Here is a 24259-nt window from a genome sequence, read left to right as displayed (position 1 = left end):
ATATTTCTAATTATTTATTTAAAAGAAGAAAAAGGATTAAATTAAATAAATAGGATTTATTCATTTTATTAATGTTAATTTAATTTACTATTGGCTAATAGATCTATTTTATTATTTTATTAATTTATTTATTTTCATATGTTCCATGGATTGCATAGCTGCTGTAATTTTTTTAAGTACTGGTAGCAACAATGATAAGGAGTTTTTGTAAACTTGCTTGATTTATGTTTTTCTTATGTTAGATTATATATCACATAATATCGCTCTCGATGTCTTTTACATTTATTTTCTAAAAGAAAGAAAGGTATGCTAGCATTTTTTTATAATGACACGTAAGCATTACGTGTCTCACTTGTTCGAGTTGGTTCCCACCAATTTAAAGGAAAGGTCCGCGAATTTTCGGGCATGAACTTTTTTACATATCGCTTTTGGCAAAATGACAAGGCGCACATAAAAGTCGCTTACACATCCCTCTAAATTGCCGACAGCATATTCCTGTGGGCTCCCTCTTGTTTTCCGCACGTGAACTTTCTTGAACACTCTTTTGACTTCCAAAACAAGCATCCACGCACCCTTAAAACATGGGTAAAACGCATCTCTATTAAGATTGGCGGCTCCTAATTATCCACCAACTCATCAGACACGTCACGCACGCTTGCCAACGTGGCTACAGCCTTATCCACTCAATTCCACCCAGCGAGGACAAAAAAAAGAAGAAGATGAAACACGATCAGATTCATCTAAAACAGCGTAAGGCCGTGCTATTCCGTGGAATAAATATGGACTTGGAGGAATCAAGGGTTTTGGACTTGGGTTCAACGAAATTTTTTGCTGTAATTTTGGGAGCAGTCTCCAATCCAATGCTAGAAATTAGGGCGACGGAATCAACATGGAATGAGCTGCAGATCTGTTTTTTCTGTAGGCGGAGCAATCGTTGCCCTTCGGGATGATCAATTGGGGTTTTTAGGGTTTGTAGATTCTGTTTTGGGAATTTCCGCTTGTTTTTGGCCTTGCGATGGGATTGTTGAGCGAGGAGGTTGTGGTTATTAGGCAGGGAAAGACTGAGGGGGATCCCGTTGAGATTACTGTGAATTGCCCGGATAAAGTTGGCCTCGGCTGTGATCTCTCCCGTATTGTTTTCGAATTCGGTTTGTGCGTCGTCAAAGCGGGTAAGTGACTTTGAAATGCTGCTTGGCCTCTGAACTAGAGTGTTTTTCATGCGAATTCAAGCTTCGCAACTCATAATAATTAGAAATAGAGTTTCCGTATAAAATTTCATACAATGTTATTTAGAGAATACAAGTTCTTCAAGCTATAATAATAAAAAAGAGAGTTTTGGATACAATTGCGTACAAGGTTATTTAGATTATTTAGATTGTTGTGCTGGGACACTCTTTGCGGTCCAATCATTAGGAATGATTCTGTTTTTAGATTTTCTTTCTTGCGTTGTTTAGATTGATTTCTTGGGGTACCATTGTGGCCCAATCATCAGGAATTGTTAGTTTTTACTTAGATTTGCTTTGCAGGGATTTTTTTTTTCAGAGAAAGTTTGCCATGGGAATAATTGTTTGGATTCATCTTTTGGGGCACTCTTTGTGGTCCATATTAAGATGAGAATTATTCAATTTTATTTGGTATGCTTTCCTTGCGGTTAACCTTTCTCTCAGTTTCCATGATTGAGAGCCCTCTCCTCATTTAAAATCATCCTGGAATTTCAGTTGGCCTTGTCCATTGTGGCATGACCCATTATGGCTCATGATTTGTTCAGAGTTGCAATCAGTATTGTCCATTGTGTTGCTGCATGTCAGTGATGTCCGTTAGGGCATGCCAGACTAAACTAGTTAGAAACAGTTTTTATTCTTTTATTGTTTCATCACATCTGCAAGACATGCATCTTTTGCTTTGCTTTGAAGCTTGTGATGTTGTGTCCCTTGAGCTCTTCTCATCCAACAATTTGCTATTGCACTATTAGTAATTCTTTTTTTTTTGACCAAGAGGTGGTGAACAATCATGGTTTTCAGCTTTCAGAAATCATTGCTCAGCATTTGTATGTAATTTTATGTTAATTTCGATTAGGAAATTCTTGTGGTTATTGCAAGAGCAAATTATATTTCACAGAATATGGACATATTTATTTAGAAGTAGATTGACATGCTGTCAAGTATTTGTGAATAAGTTAGGCTTTAGGATGTAAATTTCCAATTAAGTTGAGTTCTTTTTGTTGGCTTAAAATTTCTTTTGTTTATCTTGTTTTAAAAATCTTCAACACCCAATTTCTATTACTGCACTAAATGTTGCAAAAGGATGATTTTAGGGCTAACAGATTTGTGGTTTTCTTGCCTTTAGGAGGGATTAAAGATAGAAATCTTGTATTTTTTGGTGCCACAAATTGGTGATTGGCTTTTCTCCTACTGACTAGTTGTGATTTCGAGGTTTTCAGATGCAGTGAGCGAGCATTTCTTAATATTAATAGTTTTTTATTGTTGAATTTGCATCAGTGGTTTGTATTATGGTCAAGTAAGGTTAGGTTTTAGGATCAGATCATTCTCAAAGATTTCTTGTTCTTTTGCTACTAGTAATTATTTGTTTGCTTTGAACATATGAATTAAAGTTGTTAGAGTACTAGTTTCTGTGTTTCAGAAACCACAGATTATTTCTATAGTATCTTCTATAAGTGAGCAGAAACATCTGGTCTTGTTTTGATGCATGGAATGATTGGCTAGCTTTCTATAAAGAATTTGGGTGAATTTATAGTAAGTCAATATGTTGTTTATTAATTAGAATTTTGTGAGTGAATGACTTTGTTTTTAATTTGGCGTTTTACAAGCTTAAAAATTGAAATGGAAGTTTTACTCATTTTTTGTGTGGAAATTTTCTATTGACATTTGAATTTTGTTTTTAAAATGAAAAGCAAAAATATCAGCTGAAGCTTTTCAAATATTTTTGGTAACTTGTACTAGCAATAAGCATGGGCCCAAAGAAGGGTTAATTAATTAGGTTAAGGAGTAGATTTTTCATGAACGATCAGATTTTGTTTTGCTTTTAGTAACTACGGTTCGCTCCGATGACCATGTTTTTGTGGTTCTAAAGATTGAAATAAAAAGTTTTAACACTGTTAAAATATTGGTTTTAGCTCTTTAGGGCATTGTAAATTGCCAAATGTTGTTTTCATGGATGTTTATTTTATAATGAGAGAATTTTTTGTTTTTTAGGTGCTTTAAATGATTAGTTGAGGTTTTGTAAAGAATTGATGAAATCTAGCAGTAAATTTCCTTCTTTAGTTAGTGTTTTTGGCAGATAATATGATTGAAAATGAGGGTTTAATGGTGTTAAAGATTCCCTTTCTTCTTGGCTTTCTGAAATTGCTGATGAGTTTTGTAAAGTCAGTTAAATATGCAAAAACTTTCCTGATTTTGGAGGATGACAATGTCACAGCTCAGCTACCTTGGACATTACATTTTGGAACAAGGGGTTTGATCAATTTTTTTTTAAATTTCTTGGGCCTTAGACCTCATTACCAAGTTTGCTAATAAATGATGTCTTGACAATCCATACTTTGAGGGGGGGTTAAATGGTGTTAATGATGATTACGCTGAAAATCACTTTGCGTCATTACTACAAGATTTTATTGTATTATTGTGATTTTTTATGGAAATTTTTTTGGGGTATCATAAAGAATTTTAGTGGAATTTAAGCTGTAGATTGCTGAACAGTGAGGTAAGGGTTGATTAATTAAGGTGTTAAGATGCGATTATAGCCAAATTACCACTTTTTGTTGGTTATTTTTTGTAGCCTTCAAAATTGATAAATTGGTTATAATGGTGCCATAATTCTGGATTTGCTGTGCCAAAAATAGATAAATCACCATACTTAAGAATTGATATTTAAAAGAGTAGACATTTTTGGGTTTCCAACAGAGAAATAACAGGATGGGTAAGTTTTTTGGTATTTTATAGTGGTAGACTGTAAAAGGGTCAAGTTGTGGTTAACTAATTACAGTTTTATGAGTGAATTTTTCATATATGATCACTTTATTTGTTACTATTAATCATTGTCATCTCAAAATTTCTTATTTTTTCATAATCCAGTCCAGCATCCCTAAAGATTGTAGAGGAGGGTTTAATGGTATGAAATATCTGGAGAATGGATACCAAAAACAATTAGTTGGGTTTTATAAGACTTATTTAGATTTTAGATATAGATTGCTGTGGTGTCAATTAGGGATTGAGTTTTTGACCAATTAGGGTTGTTGGAGCCGAATTATCACAAGTGATCATTTTTTATTGAAGTTAAAGAAAGTCTTATGTTACATCATAGGGCGGATGCTTAAATGATGAAATTTGTCTTCTTTTTTCATTTTTTGTGTTAATAATTCAACTGGTTGCAAATGGTGTTATGTTTCAATGACTAGTGTTGGGTTTGGAGCAGATGTTTCAACCGATTGCAAATGGTGTCTTGTGATATTCTGGGTTGTGCCCAATGCTCATTCTTCTCGACCAACAGATTGGGTCATGTTAAAAAAGCGCCTTGTAGAATCTTGCCCTCCGAGCTCCCTTATGTTTTACTATGTCTTAAATCCAGAGCCAAAGCCAAAGCAACTATATGTTTTGCAGATTGGCTCAGTTGACAGGACAGGGCTGTTAAATGGTGAGAAAATCTTAATTATTTAAGTTGAATTCTTTCATGATATCCTAAAATCTGTGTTGGGCAGTATCTACATGTTTATGCTGTATTTCAGGTTTGGAAACCCTAAATAGTTCGTAAAATGGTGATACAGATGTTTCACAGGCACTTTGGGAGTTGGAACTCACCATACATAAGGTTAAGGTTTGGACGATGCCTGATGACAATTGCATGGACCTCTTCTACATAACAGATAACAGGTCAGAGTTAAAGGCTTTTTGTCCTAGTTTTAATTTTCAATGGAAGATGATGCATTTGGTATCGAGTTTGTTGTTTCCCTTTCCTTTCTCATTTTAGTTGTTATTTCATGTTGAGCTGTAGTGATAAGTAAGTCAACAGTACCTACTTGTACTCTTTTTGCAAGCGTTCAGATTTGCATGTTTGTAATGTATCTTGGATAGAATTAGTTTGTCAAGGATTTTCATTTTGGATATATGTATTTAGGCACTTCTCTTTGAACTGACTTTTATTTGGCTACAAATTTAAAATATCCAAATCATTTGTTGTTTTGTCTCCCTCGATTCAATTTGGCAATGCAGCTTGTAGATGTGATTATCCATATTATAAATTATTTGCATTTCTTAGTAATGTAGACTGTTGGTTTAATAATGGTTTGTATCCAAATTATTATGTATTGTCAGCAATAGGTAGTGATGTAACTTGTGTTTGGTTGCTGAAGGTTGTAAAACTAATAACTGTAATAATTGTCATTTAGAAAGCGAGTCTTCTGTAAGAGAAGGTACACTGTTTCAGGCCCTCCCTGTACCGAACAATTGTATAAGACGCTACTGCATGAAAAGATCAATTATCTGATATTCGTTGTGTTCATTGTTGCTTCTGTTATCATTTACATTGTTACAGTCTGGCAGTGTGGTTTTAGTAGCAAACATTTTGGTGCCATTGCCTTTGTAAACTTGTGTCATAAAAAAGTCAATAAATATTTTTTTTTTGATCGGTAACCAGGATAATATATTGCTTAAAATAGAAAAGATTTACATCCAAAAAGCAGATAGACAGTCTGCCATAACATGGGGTCTCACCCCTACTACAACAAAGGAACCCGAGTAGACACCAGCCCAACAAGGCCAACAGCCACAAAAAAGCCACTTACAAACACATACCCCACAAAAAGAAGGACCTGATTGGCCCAGAGTACCTATCTACCGAACCACCCCAATGCCTCTTCCCTTGAAAAGTTAGGGATACCCCGGCTGGGCCTTGCCTCCTGCATCACATCACACTCCCTCCACCTGGCACTGTTCCTGGCCTGCCACCACACAAAGAACCGCGCTCCACCACCTTTGTCTTCTTCCTTGGAAGCTGATGTTGAACCATAGGCCTCCCATCCTCATCCAGAGGTGCCTCACACCGAATTGGGGTCACCTTCCCGCGAATTTTCACTCGCTTAGTCGGCCCCAAATTACGCACAAACTGCACAATCTCTCCCCATCCTTTCCTTGCATCCTCCATCTGCAATTCAACAGGCCGGGAAGCCGACCAAATGACAAACGGCTGCAGCACCCCCACATTTACACCGATCCTCCGCCACGGTCCTACCATCGACTTCAGCCCCTCTCCAATAACGGCTCGAGCCACCACTTCCTACAAACCACCCGCCCATTTGGGTCTCAACACCAAAGATGTGACCCGTTGCACTTCCTCCGCCGACTTTCCCACCAACAAGGCCAAGGCAATGAACAACGACGAAATGTCAATTTTAGTTCTCGGCCGACAGTCCAACGTCAAGAATTCCTCCCCAAACATCAACCTCACTGCCCTCCAAAAATCCTCACCATCCACCCTAAAGACATTCATCAACCTATTGCTCAAGATCAGGCCGCGAAAAGCAGGCATTTGCCCGTCCGACATCAAGGAAAAGTTTGCCTCCATCCCGACTTGCCTCTGCTCCAAATCCTGAACACACCGCCTACCACCAAAATCCAGCCACTACAAAATGCCAGGGAACATAACACCAAGGCCTTTAAAAGCCACCACCATCACATGTCATGATTGCTCCACACGAATCACAGAAAACTAAGCATCATCGCCAGTCATTCACACCGATTGCCTCCATCATCACCCATCACCACTAGGCCACTTGCAATAACATCGTAGATCACAATCCACGAGGATCATTACTTCCCACAGGTCCATGGATACAAACGGTCATTTCAAAAACAAGCCCGGGTTCACTTTTCTAAGTTAAGCCATACAACCAAAATCAAAATCATGAGGACTAAAATTTCTAAAGTCCTCAAACAATCTAAAATTATTTTCCAAGGAGCCATTTGCTCCCACATTTGAAAGCTTGTCAGCTTCCAAGTTTGCTTCCCTGAGGATGTGAGTCACCTTAAAATCTTCAAAACCACCCAACAGAAGTTGCATTCTTCGAACATGCTTGTCTAAGTGCCACGCTTCCATTCGGCCTCTAGCTATCCCGTTCACCACAATCTGAGAGTCTCCCTCCAAATGGAGTTTCTTCACTCCCAATTTCTTAGCCATGAGAATGGCTTCTAATGCCACTTGACACTCAGCAACATTGTTAGATCCATCCACCAATCTTTTAGCACCTATGGCTAGAGTGTTGCCACAATCATCTCTAGCTATTACCCCAACTCCAGAGACCCCTGGATTGCCCCTCGAAGCGCCATCAAAATTAATCTTAGTCCACCCTTTATTTGGCGGAGCCCACTATTGAATTGATTCACCCTTTCTCTGAAGATTAGCCCTCAAAAGCCCATTAGCAGGCCTAAAAAATGTCAATAAATATTAACAATAATAGAAAGATGGCAAAAAAATTGGTGAAGGGGTTGATCAAGCAATTTGAAGGTCTATTTGATTACTCAAATGACAAGAAAGAAGAGAAGGGCTGTCAGAGATAGGTTTTTGTAGGAAATCAGGGCCGCAAGCATGCGCTGTGAGTGGAAAGTGGAGTAGAAGTGAAAGCTGAAGCCAAAGCCAAAGTGTGAGTAGAAGCTAGAGTCAGTCAAGACCAAGGAAGGGTTCAGCTGGTATTGGAACATTGCACACCACCTACTAGTGCTGATTGGGTGGAGATTGCACAGTGGTTGCCCCTTCCAAAGAAAGAAAGTGTTGATTTTACAGATTGGGTAAAATTGAGAAGCTGGACTGAGTCTATGAACTCCATAGAAGACTGAATGGAGCCCTACCTTTTAGAGTGAAGATCTAATTTTGAAGCAAAGTATAACTTTGAAGACACTAATTTCTTCACAAAAGAAGACCAATCTAGTTATCAAACAAATATATGAGGGATAGAAGGATTGTTGCTTGTAGATCCACATCTAGTAACTCTAGGGCAGGCTGAACCAATACGAGGAAGTAACATTGACAAAGAACTTGAAGTGGCAAAGAAAATGTGCGCATCACAATTGAAGGAAAGGTTTGCTAAAGGGACATACCGATTGTAATGAGGAATGTCCAACACAAACCTTTTGGAGGAGGATTGAATTTAGAGGGTCACCTCAAAGAAATCGTAGGGTTAATTCATCTAATCCATCTCTTAAGAAGCAGATTTGTTTAAATTTATTAGTGATGTATTCGAAGATATAGTGCAGCATTGTAAAACCTATGAAATCATTTGGGTTGCCAATGGGAAGTCTAGTCAATCTTATTGGTTGTGTTCATTTCCCGCCACCCTCACAAGGACTGACAATTGGTTGGTATGCAAAGTTCCATCCAGCTAATTGAAATACATGGGATAAGCTAAGGAAATTCTTTGAGAAAGAGTTTTTAGGCTTCTAGTCCTCTATGATTACAATAAATTTTTGTATAATATAAAACAGAAGGGAAGCGAAAGAATGTAAGTGTGTAGAACTGCACGCTTAAAGAACTACTTTGGAAACTAGAGAAACAACCAACAAATGGATTGAATATATGTTGGTTCATCAACGGTCTCATACCATCATTGTGGATAAAAATGAATGTTGGGCCACCTTCATCATACGAGGTGGCATAGGACAAAGCGAGGGATATTGAAAGTGAAAATAAGATGTCCTCTTCCTCTAAAAGAAGTGAGGATGATAGTTTTGATTCAAGCAATAACAAACTAGTTATGATTCAAGCTCTTTCAAGGGATACACTTGGCATGATGAAAGAGTTAAAGAAGAGGAAAGAGACCTTTGGATCATGTACTAGAAGATAGAAGGCTGTATCAAGGTCAAATTTTTTGAAGAAGATGTTGCCGAGTTGTGGTCCATACAATGAAAGATTGCCCATGCAATATAAGAAATGATAATTCCCAAGTACTCTTTGCGCAATGAGAGCCATAATGCCGCCTGCCACCTTGACAAAGATGCCAAATAAGAAAGTCACATCCCTTGCATCTACATGTATGCCATTAGGTGGCTATCAAGATCAAAGATATAATGGATGATAGAATATGAGTGGAAGTAGAAGTCGGATCTAGTATGATGGTCAAGGGTGACCAGTTGTATAGTGCAGAATAATTGTTCAAGACAAGCCAATGTGAAGACGATTGATGTGGTCAAGGACAAGGTAATGGTGATTACCACATTGGAAGTGAAGAAAGTTGATTGGCTAGATCCCCACCCATAGAGAAGCAAGTATTGGTTGAAGCTAAAGGTGAAGTTAGGAGAGAAATAATGGAAGGGCAATGACAATCACATGCAAGTGCAGCAACAATTAAGCTTAGTTTTGGTAAGGCTATTGAAAGGCAAGTCCTGCAATCCACCATACCTATAAAGGGAATATTTTATTGCATAGCATTTTAGAGTTGAAGATTGTATAAACTACTAATGTACAAAGCACTGGCCTAGACATGAAGTATACATATGCACACCTAATATTAGATTGCACATAGTCGGGAGAGGGGGAGGCTTAAAGCAAAAGGAACAACCTATAGTGGAATCCGATCTCTTAGTTGATCAAGCAATTGGGCATATGCTCATTGTGTTGAACGTAGCTCAATGGTTTGTAGTTGTGCATATTGAAATGTTAAGGAGCAAACTTACAAATGCCATTGTTCACAGTCGAATTGGCTTGAATGTGCTTCTAGAGGAGACTTGGAAGAGTCTTGGGAAGCCCACTATTTGGTTTCCAACCTTCTAATTGGTGGGAGAAAATTAATACAATATAGAGGTGTTGGGTGTCCTAATGACTCCAAATGTAATCATTGGAATTCAATTCTTTAGTTTGATTTCTGTAATTCTCTTTGAAGAAGGCCTATGTTGCATTATTGGGTTGAGGCTGGTTGATAGTAGCCAAAGCATCCCATGATACAAAAAAGAATTTGTTGTCTATTGGAAATAAAGTCTGGAAGTACATAATAGGTTTAAGACCTAGGCAGTAAGTAAAGATGTAACTTCGTTAGAAGAATTGTTAGATTCATATTCTGAAGAGGAATGTTTTGTAGGTGGAAACTGAGGTACTAGAGAGCTAAATGATGAAGGCACTTTGGATTTACAAGCTTGCTTCAAGGATGAAACTAGCTCCCTTAGAGGGCTTTTCCATTGACAAATGGAAGATTATGAGGTTCCAGCCGGGTTGTGATTTTGTTGAGAATCAAGGAAATAGAAATAGGAGAGGAAGAAGTTTGATGACTCTATAGAATCTGTAACACCGAGTTCAGAAGGATCATCATTTGTGCCTCTTGCTTTTTCTCCAAAATTTTATATAGTTTAGAGAGTGTGCTAAGTTAGATGAGAATCCTATGCATCAAATTGGTAGCCTTGAGGATATGAAACACAAGGATTGGACCATCATCGTTCAACCCACTGTAAGGGCTCCCACCATTGAGCAAGCCATAGTCAAGCAAAACATTGTTAGGCCTCCTACTGTTAGTCAACCTGCTGCTGAGCAATCTCAAAGAAAATCTATTCTGAATTTTATTCATGTTTGCAATTTTTAACATAAGGGAAATTTCTCATATAGCAAGAACATCCTAATCAATTTTTTTGATAGGTAAATGGTGCTTGCGATTGAGTGCTCCACCCATATAGAAGAAGCTGGCTACAGTGGCTGAAAACAAAAAAGTGTGACGCTTAGCAGTCATATAGAGTGGAGCATTAATCATGGAATAACATAGTAACTAGCTTCAGTGTCTTCCTTTATAATACAGCTGCACTAACTTTCACAAAGGTCCATCATCAGATTAAGGCCGCTGGCGCACTTATTTTACAGAGAAAGCTGAATTTTACTGCCATATTTGCACAGGGGCCAGGTATGTGGATTGCAAACAAATATATATATTGACTGCCACTATTATCATATTCCACACAATTTACATATCTGAAGGTGAAAGACTGCAAGTTTTTATTGTAGAATGGTAAACCATATTAATAGACAGGTATTCAAATTCACTACCTTTTCTTTTCCAGATTTATCCCCTCAGCTTAGTCATCAAGAAAACAATCAAACCACATTCTCTTTTTATTTCAAAATAAGATTTTCACTTCACATAGACGTGCAGATGGAGGCTTATCTCCATTCTTCAAATATGGCCGAGAGGCAACATGAATATTAAAATCTATATAAACTATCGGGGAACTATGCCAAACTTAGAAGTTATGTTTCACATGCAAAACTTAAAGGATGCATTGAATTATGCAGGCTGTCCACATTGCAGAATGTCAACATTCTTAAGGTTTTTCTTTAGTCAAAAAGAAGATACAGCTCTATAACCAGAAGAAATATATTGTTTCTTACCCAACCAAAGGCTCAACCTATTGTTGACATCTAGCATGTCTCCAGGTCTCCAAAATCAGAAGCAGCAATAATTTTAACTAATTTTATGGATAAATTCAGATTATGCCTGACAAAGATATTTCCCCAAATCATAGGTGGTTCTGTACATTGCTGTAAAAGACAAACAAGGAAAAAAACAATAGTGGGAGAAGGTGAAAGCAAATTCTCAGCACCCTAAAAAAAAAAAGCAAATAAGATTGCTATTCTTGAAAAGTGTATCCATCACTGGGTCAGATCCATGCACCACAGTTAATCCATACAGGTACTTTTCCATGTTTAGTTGAGAGCATGATGACAGGATCATAAGGTAATGTCAGATGTCATTTTCACTGTGGTTAGGCAGGTTTTGTTTTCCTTTGAAATAGTTGGGAATTCTAAATAATTGCAATAAATCTTTTTTCATGAATCATTTATGAGTATTTGGTCCTCCTTAGTAAGGTTCATATGCCTACTTAATATTCTTGCCTTCTAACATGTGGCTAGGAGCCTAGGACATTAGCAGCCTTGGTGGCCTCCCTATAAATGTGGTTGAGGCCATATGGTATCACTAGGTTTAGAGTATTAATGATTCCTGAGTCTAATGATCAATTCTCTGCTTTAGATTTATCGATGGAGTTGCTGGCCACACAATTCTTACTCCTTTGAGTAGAGCTCTAACCTCTGTTTGATTCTTTGCAGAGGTAACATAGATTATAGATGGATTTGGTCATGGTGAAGCAGGGCGGTCATACTGATCTCAGAGAATGCTCCAGGCTCCCAATTCCATCTGGGCTTGGATAGGCTTTTGCTGCACCATTAAGTTCAGAATTATCACAATTCAGAGGAGGGGCAGTAATTTAATTTGAGCATCCCATTCCTGTGTAGCAGATTTTCATCCAAGCACACCTTGGTTTTCTTTTAAGGCCATGTCTGGAGACCCTCGCTAAGCTTGCTGACAATCAAAGCTTATAATACTAATAGTTATGGAAGAGTGGCCTTGGAAAATTCTCTTATTTTTATCTAACCAATTTTCCAGCTCATATACCCAGATTGGCTTTCCATATTTCCTTCAATTTATCTGATTTTCATGGCATGATCAAACCCTGCACCTATGGTCCATTTTGTGGGATGGAATAATGAGAGGAACTGTCTCCAAAGCTCATCTGACCAGGGGTGGTGGATTAACAGATGATCGACTGTTCATGCATTTTCCATTGAATATGCTGGGGGTCCCTATAATTTCCCTTTGAAAAGATTTCCTTGTGTTGGAATCTTGTTTTGCCCTGCAAACTATAGCAAAACATTTATTTTTTGGGAGCCCCTATTTTATTGAAATTTGTTTCCAGGGAAAATCTGCATCTTGGGGGAGAGTAGAGTTTCCTGCCCATCTGTATCCTGCTCTGATAGTATATCTTTTGCCTTAGCCGAAGTGCATTTAAGTCAATTTTGTTGAGGTAAGATAGATATGCAAGAAATTAAGGAGAAGATTTAGTTTCTCAACAGCATTGTCAAATCTGCCTAGATCTAAATCAAAGATGGAAATGCCAGTTAGAAGGAATGTTTTTCAATGTAATCTTTAACCTGGTACGTGTTTATGTTCCATTGGCTCTTTGAGATCTTTGAGGTCTCTGAAGGTTAGGTTCCTGAAGCTTTATTTATTTGTTAACCATGATTCATCCCAGAATTTCACTCTTTGTCCTGTTCCAAACTCCAACTGAGACACCTATATACCAGCAGTGATATTTGTGGCAAATGGTTTTTACTCCACGTACTTTAATTTGAGTGTAAGGCCAGCAAGTTATCTCCCAAAGCTTTATTGATTATTCAGTAAGCATTTGCTTTTAGGGCAGCACCTCGACATTACTTGGGCTTGGACAGTATTTGATGGCTGCAGTTTATTTGTCTCCGAGGCTCTGACCACAGGAATGTTCTCTGTATTCTATTAATCCGTTCCTGAATGTTAGCAATTTTGGAATTGACGTTAGATAAATGGGAGGACTTTGGAACATTGCTTGAAGAAGTTGGATGTAGACCACCCGAGTTAGCTGATGCCCTTTCTAGCTGCACTGTTTGAGTTGGACTGTCTCTACCAAGGTTTCGTAAATTTCTAGTTTAAAACCATTAAAATTCAATATCTTTAATTGCATACCTTTACACTCCTCTAATCAAGATACTGAAAATTAACTGCCTTTCTTTACATTGTTTCAGGAAAATCCGAACTACCTAGTAATGTTTGTGTATAGGAACTCCTGATACTCCTTAGCTGTGATGTCTTCAAAATACATGCAAATTGCTCCTCCTATGCAGAAAAGGTTGCCTCTGCACTGTCTCTCTACTTGAAATACATCAAACAAATAAAGTTTTATCCTAACAATAATATAAATATTGTAGAAGGCCTGACATTGATCAGCTATTTCCTGGAGTCTCAACATAACATAATCAACATTGATATGATTAGTGATGCTTAGAAGAGCTTGGATTGATGTATTTTAGTGGTGGTTGTAATTTAGAAATTCATGGAATATGAAACTTAGAACCAAAATCGGCCTCAACTGTCCAGTTATGTCTTATATACATGTATGATGCATAATATATTAAGAGCCTTACTGGTTGTAACTTCTTGGCAAGGCATATGATTGTCAAAGTAACAAAATACATCCACTTAAGGTAAGGTTACTAGTTATCCACCAGTGTGTACATTTACTTGGTATCCAAGAGCATAGGAACAGGTGGATGATTAACACTGGGTCATAATCAACAAAGTAGCATGATAGATTCACTTGAGAGTAATAATTACGTACTGGAGTGTACATTTCTATGATATATAATAAATAACTTGAAATTGAAATCTGAGTCAAAATCCTGCTAACAATCACAAGCATTACCTTTACAATTGCAGGGAACTCTTGCACACTGAAAAGAGACAGGAAGCGACTTGCAACTATTTGAAGAAGATGCTAGGTGAATCTAGTACTTATTGTGAGCTTCGCTTAAGCAGTCCTGAATTTGGGGGCTTGGAGTGTACAACTACATCACTTTCACCATCGGTGGCAGAGAATATGTTTAGTCATGGTCTATCTGATTTTGAGACAGATTTGAGAAATGGAGTGGGTTATGGGAGGAAAAGCATTGTTTCTGTGTCCCTGGACAATTCCTTGAGTCCTGCGCATACTTTGCTTCAAATATCATGCAAGAGTCAAAAGGGCCTTCTTTATGATGTCATGAGAACTTTGAAGGACTATAATATCCAGGTTTGTTCAAGTGTATCATTTTGGAGTGTTTTTCTTCCATTATATTCTAGGTAAAACCTCATTTCTTTGGTTGATTTGTTTTGGTTTCATGATATTTGCAGGGGTCTTATGTGCGATTATCAGCAAATGCAAAAGGAATCTGTGAGATGGATTTGTTTGTCTTGCAAGCAGATGGAAAAAAGATTTTGGACCATGATAAACAAAATGCTTTCTGTTCTCGTCTTGAAATGGAAATCTCCAATCCAGTACGAGTGATGGTGACAAACCGTGGCCCAGATACTGAGCTTTTAGTTGCCACACCCATAGAACTCTCTGGAAGGGGTAGGCCTCGGGTTCTGTATGATGTAACACTAGCTTTGAAAATGCTCGACATCTGCATTTTTACGGTGTGCCCATTTTCCCATAATTTTCTTTAGTTATTCGGATGGTTCTTATTTTTTAGGTTCCTACTCATTTCCTTATTCAGAAGTTTGTCATGCATAACATGGATGTGTGTGGTTTGATAGGTAAAAGTTCTCTCGAATCTGCATTGATATCTAATGTACTAATTTGGAGGCATGGTCATAGGATTATTTTTTTAACTTTATTCTACTGTTACTAGGATGATATTTATTTTGCAGCTGCCTTCTTTTAAAAGTGATGTCATACATTCTAGAGATTGTGGAATGATTTTCTGTTAGATAATGGGCCATGACAGATTCCATCTCTCGTGTATGCATATTGATATTTATCTGATTGTTTTGGCAGGCGGATATTGGGAGGAATATTATTGGTGGTTCCCAGTGGGAAGTCTATAGATTTCTTCTGAATGATAGGCATGATCTCTCCTTAGGGAATAGTCACACGAGGAACCAAGTGGTGGAGAATGTCCGAAAAATGTTAGTAGCTTGAGATCTGAGCTATCTCTGAAGATGTTCGACAGGATTTACTCCACTCTATATGATCAACCTGAAAGGCTGTCCAGAAATTTCTTTTCTTATCAGCAGAATGGTTTCTGTGACATATTCTTCTTAGAAGGGATGCATTGCTTTATATATAATGTCATTCCTGAAAAAGAAATAGAAATCACAATTAATTCACAAAATGGAGCCCATTACGAAAAAGAAGCTTTCTGCATGGGGAGGAGCAGGTATTGGATTTAGGAATGCAGTTGATTATGACGTAACTTCAAACTTGCAAGTGGGTTTATCTTTTTCTGAATATATTGGCTGTAATTCAGAATGAAGATAAACAAAGCAAGTTTCAGCAAGTTTGAAATTGTACTTCATAATTCAGACATTGTTGCTTTTACTGAGAAGTGTAGGTTTAAGTTTTTAACCTTGAAGTAGTTGTTCTTCGATACAAATGTTTTTGGATAGCAGGTCAATTGAGGGTTCAATAAGGCCCCCTCTCAGAAACATATATCCTTCTTAACAATGGTGGTCCGCATAAATCGGAGCTATCAAACAAGGCGTATGCCAAAACAACATACAAAAGCCCGCAACCAAGCTTTAAACCCTACGGTACAACTGGGCGCAAGAAAGCAAAAACAAATAAAACCAACAACATACATCCAAGCAAGCTGGCCAGATGAGCCGGAGGTGAAAAATCCTCCTTAATTGCCTACTTGAACAACAAGCTCTATTATGGATCTTAATCTAGTCAAGCCAGGTAATTACACTTAAAAGAAATGGCAGGTAAGGTGTACAATGTTGTGATTTCCAAACCCTCCTGAATGTGTACCTATAATAACTGCGTCCAGTAAGGACTAACTAAACCAAGAATAGACGGGGGTTCAATTGCCTCGTCAGGCGAGGTCACACGAAGAATCAATCGCCATCATAAATTCTAAGTTTTAACGAATTTTTAAATCTTTTATTCTCTCTCTATATATAAAATCAAGTTTTAACTAATTTTAAAATTTAAAATTATTAATATTTATTATTAATTATACAAGTTGTAAATATTATATTATCTTTAGAGGAATTTAGGTCAAGTAGGCTAATAGATATCATTTTTGTTAATTATTCCTCTTAAAATTATTATATTATTATATTGTAATTAATATTATGTTTAAATATATTAAAACGGTATTATTATTCTTATATTATCATGTCATTATATTTTAACTTTAAATTATTATCCTTCAGAAAATAGTAGTTTCTATGTAGGGTACTTTCAATGCCCCATAATGAATATTATTATTTTTGATCCACTATTATATTACACTCATAATAAAAATAATATAAAATTTAATAAATAATTTTAAAAAATATATATTTTTAAATTATATGCTTCAATATATATGTAATATGTCTTCTATATGTCTTCTGCTATAATTAGTTCAACTATAGATTCACGTGCCTTTGTAGTATTATAATAGTAATAATTGATGGCTGGTTGATAGATGAGTTATTGCATACTAATTGATGGGGGCACTAGATAATAATTTGAGATCAATAGATTCTGTAAGTTTAATGTAAAATTTTTATATCAATGAATATTACAGATGTTAGTGGTAATCATGATTTCAATTTTGATTCGTAACTAATATTTGTTAAATATTGATGAGTAAATGACTAGCTACTAGAGAGACTTCCTAATTGATTAGTTAAATTTGAGTTTGATAGTAAGACTCAAAATATAGTGAAATTTAAGTTTGTGTGGTATTAAACTATATAGATATTTTATAGAGAGTGGCAAATATCTACTTTCATAGTGTTGTAGTAAAATCAATTGTTGTCTAGTAGATATATGAGTCACGGTAGCAATCTAGAGATATGTTAGACAACTTAAGAAATATTATAGTAGTTAAGGTTGATCTTGATTGATTCATATTAGGCGTAATAAATACTTGTTAAATAAAGATGAACAAATGATTATTTGTAAAGAGCCTTTGTAGTTTGATAGGTTGATTGTGAGTTCCATAACCAAATAAAATAATTCTATAATAGTACTAAAATAAAGCTTTTTGTTTTAAATAAATAAAATAGTTCTAAAATTATTTATGAAAATTAAAAAAAAAATTATAATAATTTTTTTAATAAATAAAATGATTTAAAATTAATATCTTAAATAAATGCATTTAAAATGTCTATACTAATTACCTCGAAGGCGTACCCTATATAAAATTAACCATTTAATTATTACGCAGGTGTGAAAGACGATTAAAATAATTTCGACCGTTCAAAATTTACCGTTAAACTTCTCTGTGTTGTATTATCTTTATCGTTTTCCCTTGTTTTTTGTTCCCTATTTTTTCGATTATCTGTCTTTCATTGTCGCTACTCAACTCCGTTGCATTATTTTCGCTTGCCCTTTTACTCAGAATTTAATATTATGGTGAATCCGAAAATTAGTTAATTGCCACGTGGGAGCTGTCCAGAGTTGAATAAGCTGAAGACATTGCAAATCCGTTTGTAAATGTTAGCAGTTAATGTTTTAATAGCTTTTGGTTATTTGTATTCAGCCAATGGGAATTTATTGATGGTTTTACTACTTTGTTTTCTATCATAGAGTTAAAATCAAATATTCTCACACAACTTAGGGCATGTTTCTATCAGCCGCTGCTCAATATTTTTAGGGATTACTGCTTATTTCCAGCCTTCCTTTTTTTCCATAGCTTATTTCCAATTCCTAAACAATAGCTGCTCCACCAAAATAGGGAAAGATTCCAAATTATCCCTTTTTTGACAATTTATTGGAGGATTTTTATATTAAATTAAAAAAATTAATATAATTATTAAGATTTATTAGTTTTTGTCAAAGATAATAAATTAATGTATTTATTGGATTTAAATTTATTTATTTATTTTTTCATTGTTAATGGGTTGAAGTCAATGAGATGTACATACCTTTCCCCCTTAGGGATTTGAACTTGTGAGCTCTCTTTCAAGAGCACAAGTTCTCCACCACTAGGCCAACTCAGATTGTACTTATTAAATTGGTTTAGTTAATCATTATATAAAATTTAAAAAATTGAGCAACAATCTTATAATTAATAAATTAAAAAATGTTATTTATCTATTTCATTATTAATTCATGTCAAGAATAATTATTGTATAAACGAAATTATTATTGAAGTTTTATTATATTTTCAATATATTGGATTTTTGTAATGAATTTTTAATCATATCGATAATGTAATTTTAATTCAAATTTCAACTCAAATAATATTTTATTGTTTGAATGATATTGAATACTTTTATAGCCAAGACAATAGTCTCTCTCTCTCTCTCTCTCACACACACACACACACACACACACACACACACACACACACACATTATCTCTACCTATCTCTCTTATTCACTCAATCTTTATTTATCTATATCTCCATCTCTCTCTCTCTCTACTTCTCTTTATTTGTAGATCTTTCTATCTTTTAATCTCTCTATATGTCTCTCTCCCTCTCTCTATATCTCCTTATATCTCCATCTCTCTATCACTATATCTCACCATATATATATATATATATCCCTCTTCTCTTCTTCTATATCTCTCCCTATTTATATCCGCACCTCTCCATCTTTATCTCTCATTTTTATCTTTCTTCATCTCTCCCTAACTATCTCCATAACTCTCTATCTTTACCTCTCTTGTTTCCTTTCTCTATCTCTTTATATATTTCCCTTCGTCTTCCTCTCTCCTTTTATATTCATCACCACTTGTATTCCCCCCCGCCCTCTCTCTCTCTCTCTCTCTCTCTCTCTCTCTCTCTCTCTCTTTGCCCCTCTATCTCTATCTCTTTATATTTCTTCTTCCATCTCTCTCTATCTATATATCATTCCCTCTCTCCATCTCTCTCCATCTCTCTCCATCTCTCTCTCTCTCTCTCTCTCTCTCTCTCTCTCTCTCTCTCCTTCTTTATATATCTCTCTCTCCTCTGTTTTTATCTCCCCTCTCCTCTTCATATCTCATTTCATGTCCATATCCATCTTCGTCTACAAATATATTGCTATGTTCCTATCTATCTCTATCCCCCATCTCTATAGATCCTTACTCCTATCTCTCTTGCTCTTCCCCTTCTATTTCTGCCTCTTTATATTCATATCTCTCCCTCGCTCTCCCTGTCTTCCCAATGCAAAGATAACATGAGCCTATTAGTTATGGAACCCTATTATTTTCTTGATTCAAAGGTTTTGTTTCAATTAAATTTTGTTCCTTCTAAGTAGATGTGGAGTTGATTTGGAGCTATCACTTACCCATTAAGACCTTCGCTACACAAAAAATATAATTTTTTAAATGGTGTACCAATTGACCTCATGTACTACACAAATGTGTACAAAAAATAGACCAAAGTTTCCCGAAGTGACCTTCCCCACATCTTTGACTTACCCATTGCACCCCAAGGTGTGATTGCTAGTTTTATTACTCAAACGTTTTATAATGAACAATAAGACACATAACAATGACATATTTTAAAAACACAAACTATAAAATTACTCTCAAGTAAATAAATTCTTAAAAATAAACTTTTAAGGAAATACAAATAACCATTCAAATAAATTAATTGTTAAATAATATAACTAGTCCAATCTATGTTTTCCTAGACATGCACACATAACTTTCTAGAAAAATAAGTCCTCTAACATTGACGGGTAAAAGGTACACCCATGTAAACATTGATTACATACAAGTAAAATATTAATTTATATGGATTGTCATCAATTATATTCAACAATTTCAACTGCAAAATTTTTAAATTAATATATTTATTTATAAAAATAATATTAATACAATTTTGAGGCAATACTATTGCAATGAATTTATTTAATGCTTAAATAATTATTAAAAATATTTATTTAAATCAATTATATATATATATATATATATATATATATATATGAATCTTAGATGCATATTTTTCAAGTCTATGAATTACAAATATTATTTTTCTCCTCCCTGATTGGATGACACTTTTTTTTTTTGGCTCTTATATGATTTTTTGGAAGCACTTTCTTGGAGGTTATGGTTTCTATTTTACTGGATAATGGGATCTATTTCTCTGCTCACCACTCTTACTTCTCCACTTGACACTACTTTTTTTTTTGGGCTTTGCTGTCTTCTATGTCATGCCTGATTATGTGGAGTTTGTTTATCTATTTAAACTTTCGTCATTCAATATTTTGATCATGAAGCATTCTCAACCTCCACAAAAAAAAAATGTAAAGGTTATGTTGAGTTATATGCTTTGACTGTATGTATGTAGATTGATTTGTAAGTTTCTCAATAATTGTTGCATTCGATTGTACAAAGCTAATAGTATTTCTCCATTTTCTTATTATTGTAGAGAGCTCCACAACAAATCCATGCTTTCTCTAATTTTCTTGCCAAAACCATAACAAAGCTATAATTTTATTATCACGCCACAACTTAAAAATCCGAAAAGCACTACCTTCATAAAAAAACTCTTTATTATCTTTTTTCTTTTATTAGATGTAAACATACTGATGCCCTCCTAAATGGCACAAGGTTAGCAAATGATGAATAACACAAAAAGACACGAAACCGTTAGTGTTAGTCAATCAAAAACTAATCTAAAAAGGCATACCAAGAGAGACACTAAAAGCATGCTAATGTATCTAATAAACGAAACAAATATTATGAGGCATCTCCAACTACCTCTTAGCATGGCCTTAGCTCCTTCTCCCTTGTTCCTCTCCTCTCCAAGTTCCAAAATAGTGTAGCTCTCAATAGCTTTTTGCACTATGGATGCTTATGGAGGATTGAGATTGTAGTATTGAGCTCTAAATGTGAAATAAAAATCTAATGCTATGCTATTGATGCTAAAATGATATGTTTTAACCAAAGTAACAAGATATTAGATGATTATGCTAAAATGCTCTCTTAAAATGCCTATAGCTTAAATGATTGCAAGTTTTCAGGATCTGGATTATGAAGAAATGGGCTCTATTTATAGGAAAAATGGAGCAATGGATGGTTGAGATTGAGTAATCTCAACAATGGTCAGGATTGAATGATTTCAAATCCATGTGAGGGCTTTCAACCCAATCCCAGGATGACAAGTGTCAATGTGAGATAGGTTGAGAGGGGAGGGAATAAGCATTAAATGCCTGATATGACCTTGGGATTTAAAGTCAAGGTTGGTTGAATGAATAAACTCTTTATTCAAAGAATAAAGCTTTTATCCAATGGATAAACTCTTGTGCAAATGTGAAATGGATGAATATGGTCAAAACAATAAATGTTTGGGGAGACAAGTTTGAAATAACCATAAATGGTTATGTAAAAGCCATAAATGGTCATGTAAGAGCCATTAGTGGTCTTGGAAGACTTTGGGGGTTAATTTGTTGAACACACAAAGCATTAAATGCTTTTCAAAGACTTTGGAGTCTTTGAGAAGTGACTCCATTTTGCTTAGGAATGTGACAATAATTAGGGGATGGATTAGGCTAATTAGGAAGGGGTTAGAAGAATCTAGAAGGGGATTAGATTTTGCAAGTGGATTTGGTGGGTGAGAGAAAATAGGATTTTATTTAAAATAAAAATTCATATATTTCAATAAATGTGTGCAAGTTGCATTTGTAGGAAAATGCAAGTGGGGGGGGGATAATGATTTAAATAAATGTTTTATTTAATTTATTTAAAAGAGGAATAGGGGGATTTAATTAAATAAATAGATTTTATTTATTTAATTGATTTGTATTTGATTTAATGAATTAATTAAAATAAATTGAATAATTTATTTAATTTAATAGGAGAATGTTCGTGGATGAATTAATTAAATATTAATTTAATTAATTGATGGCTAGTGGATTTTTAATCAAATAAATACGAAATATTCATTTAATTAAAATGGACAGATTTGTGTGACTACACATACTAATGCTTAAAACTTATCTCTTATCTCAAAACAATACACTATATTTGTTCATATATATGAAATCCCATAATACATCACGTTTCCTCAACTACCATGGTCCTCCAGTTTTCAGTAGGTGCTATACATTTTTATCTTTTGGCTCCGTCTTCATTGAAATGACATATTCAAGGAATAAAGGGTGTCCCTTTCCTAATTACATATTGCCTTTTGCATCATGAAATTAGAAAATGTTCGCAATGTATCAAGAAAAAGAATAGCATAAGCTTTTTCTACTACTGCACTATGAATCTATATGTATAGATTTGACCAAAATATCTTCTTATTCATCTATTAAATTGTTTCCCAACAAAAATTGTATTCTTTCTAAATTACAAAAGATATTGAAATTTATCAAACTTTTAAAAGCACATCTTTAAATATGGAAAGTTTTATTTTCTATTTAATAAAAGATGTCAAATTAGAGTGATTTACTAACTTCAAATTAATTGATTTTGTATTGGTCTAAATTTATTTTTAATTTTTTAATTATATTTTTAATATACATTTCATATTTTAAATTTGTTTAATCAAATTTATTTTAATTTGTTAAAATTAAATGTAAAAGAGATACAAGAAGTTTGAGATAAAATATTTTTATAATTTACTGGTAACAAAAATATATTTGAATAAATGAGAAGAATTTTTAATCAATCAATTCACATTTAAATTCATCAATTCAAACAAATTAAAATTATTAACTTATTTATTTTTACACTTTAGAGTATTTAAAATTAATTAAATACAATATTTTAAAAATATTATTTTACAATATCAAAGATTATTTTAAAATACTATTTAATATTAAGATTATCAAAAATTCATTTGTCAAAATTTTTATAAATAATATAAATTTCCTTTCTCTTATCTATTTATAAGCAGATTGAATCTTAAAGTATTTACTTCTCAATGCCCACATTTCTCACCAACTACAACCTCACATAAATAAAAATTGAAAACAAACAAATATATATTTTTCATTAAATTTTTGGTGAAGATAATTTCGTCAAATTAAATATTCACAATAATAATGTCTCCAATGAAATAGGTGTGAACAAGTCTGACCATGAGCAAATCATTTACTCAAGTAAACTACTCACATTAATGTTATTTAATATTATTTTATTATGTATACTTTTTAATTAAGATTTTTTTAGTAAAATTATGATAAGTTTGGTACTAATGATAATATATATTTTTTATTATTGAATATTATTATTTTATTATTAAGAATAATTTTACTTGCAAAATTATCTTTTATTTTATATATATATATATATATATATATATATATATATATATATATATATATTAATTTTTAATTAACGTAAAACTTGAACAATATATTTGACTTGGTCATATAAATAATAGTTAACTCAATCAAATGAAAAAGGATCCCATGCGAGTAATATATTATTAAAATATAATAAATCATTCTAATTAGAATAAATTTATTATTATTATAATCTTAAACATAATTAGAATTAAAATTTTAAAATTATAATTATAGTTTTAATTGAATTTAAATAATCAAAATTTTAAAATGATAATTATAATTGTAATTGAATTTAAATAATTATAAATCTTTATTATTAGCAAGATAATTTTCAATTAAAAGTTAAAATAAAGAAATTTAAATAATATAATATTTCAAGTAAACTATAAGTCAAAATAATTACAAATAATGACAAATGAAATATTGAATTTCCAAACTACAAAAAATAATTTTTGTTTATTTTATAGTTTATTCTTTGTTTATGAT

At 34.0% G+C, this 24259-nt stretch overlaps 1 protein-coding gene across 1 annotated transcript; it reads left to right on the top strand.

Moving 5' to 3' along the window:
• The first annotated feature begins 747 nt into the window (after positions 1-747).
• On the top strand, positions 748-15960 carry LOC131026890 (ACT domain-containing protein ACR9-like). The gene is made up of 6 exons (XM_059217648.1): positions 748-1169; positions 4429-4647; positions 4778-4883; positions 14285-14636; positions 14738-15022; positions 15384-15960. The coding sequence occupies exons 1-6, from the start codon at positions 1016-1018 to the stop codon at positions 15525-15527; spliced, it is 1260 nt and encodes a 419-aa protein (XP_059073631.1). The 5' UTR covers positions 748-1015; the 3' UTR covers positions 15528-15960.
• Positions 15961-24259: the final 8299 nt, after the last annotated feature.

This window comes from Cryptomeria japonica, chromosome 1, assembly GCF_030272615.1.
Source record: "Cryptomeria japonica chromosome 1, Sugi_1.0, whole genome shotgun sequence".
NCBI classification, from domain to species: domain Eukaryota; kingdom Viridiplantae; phylum Streptophyta; class Pinopsida; order Cupressales; family Cupressaceae; genus Cryptomeria; species Cryptomeria japonica.
This window is presented reverse-complemented; position numbering and strand designations above follow the sequence as displayed.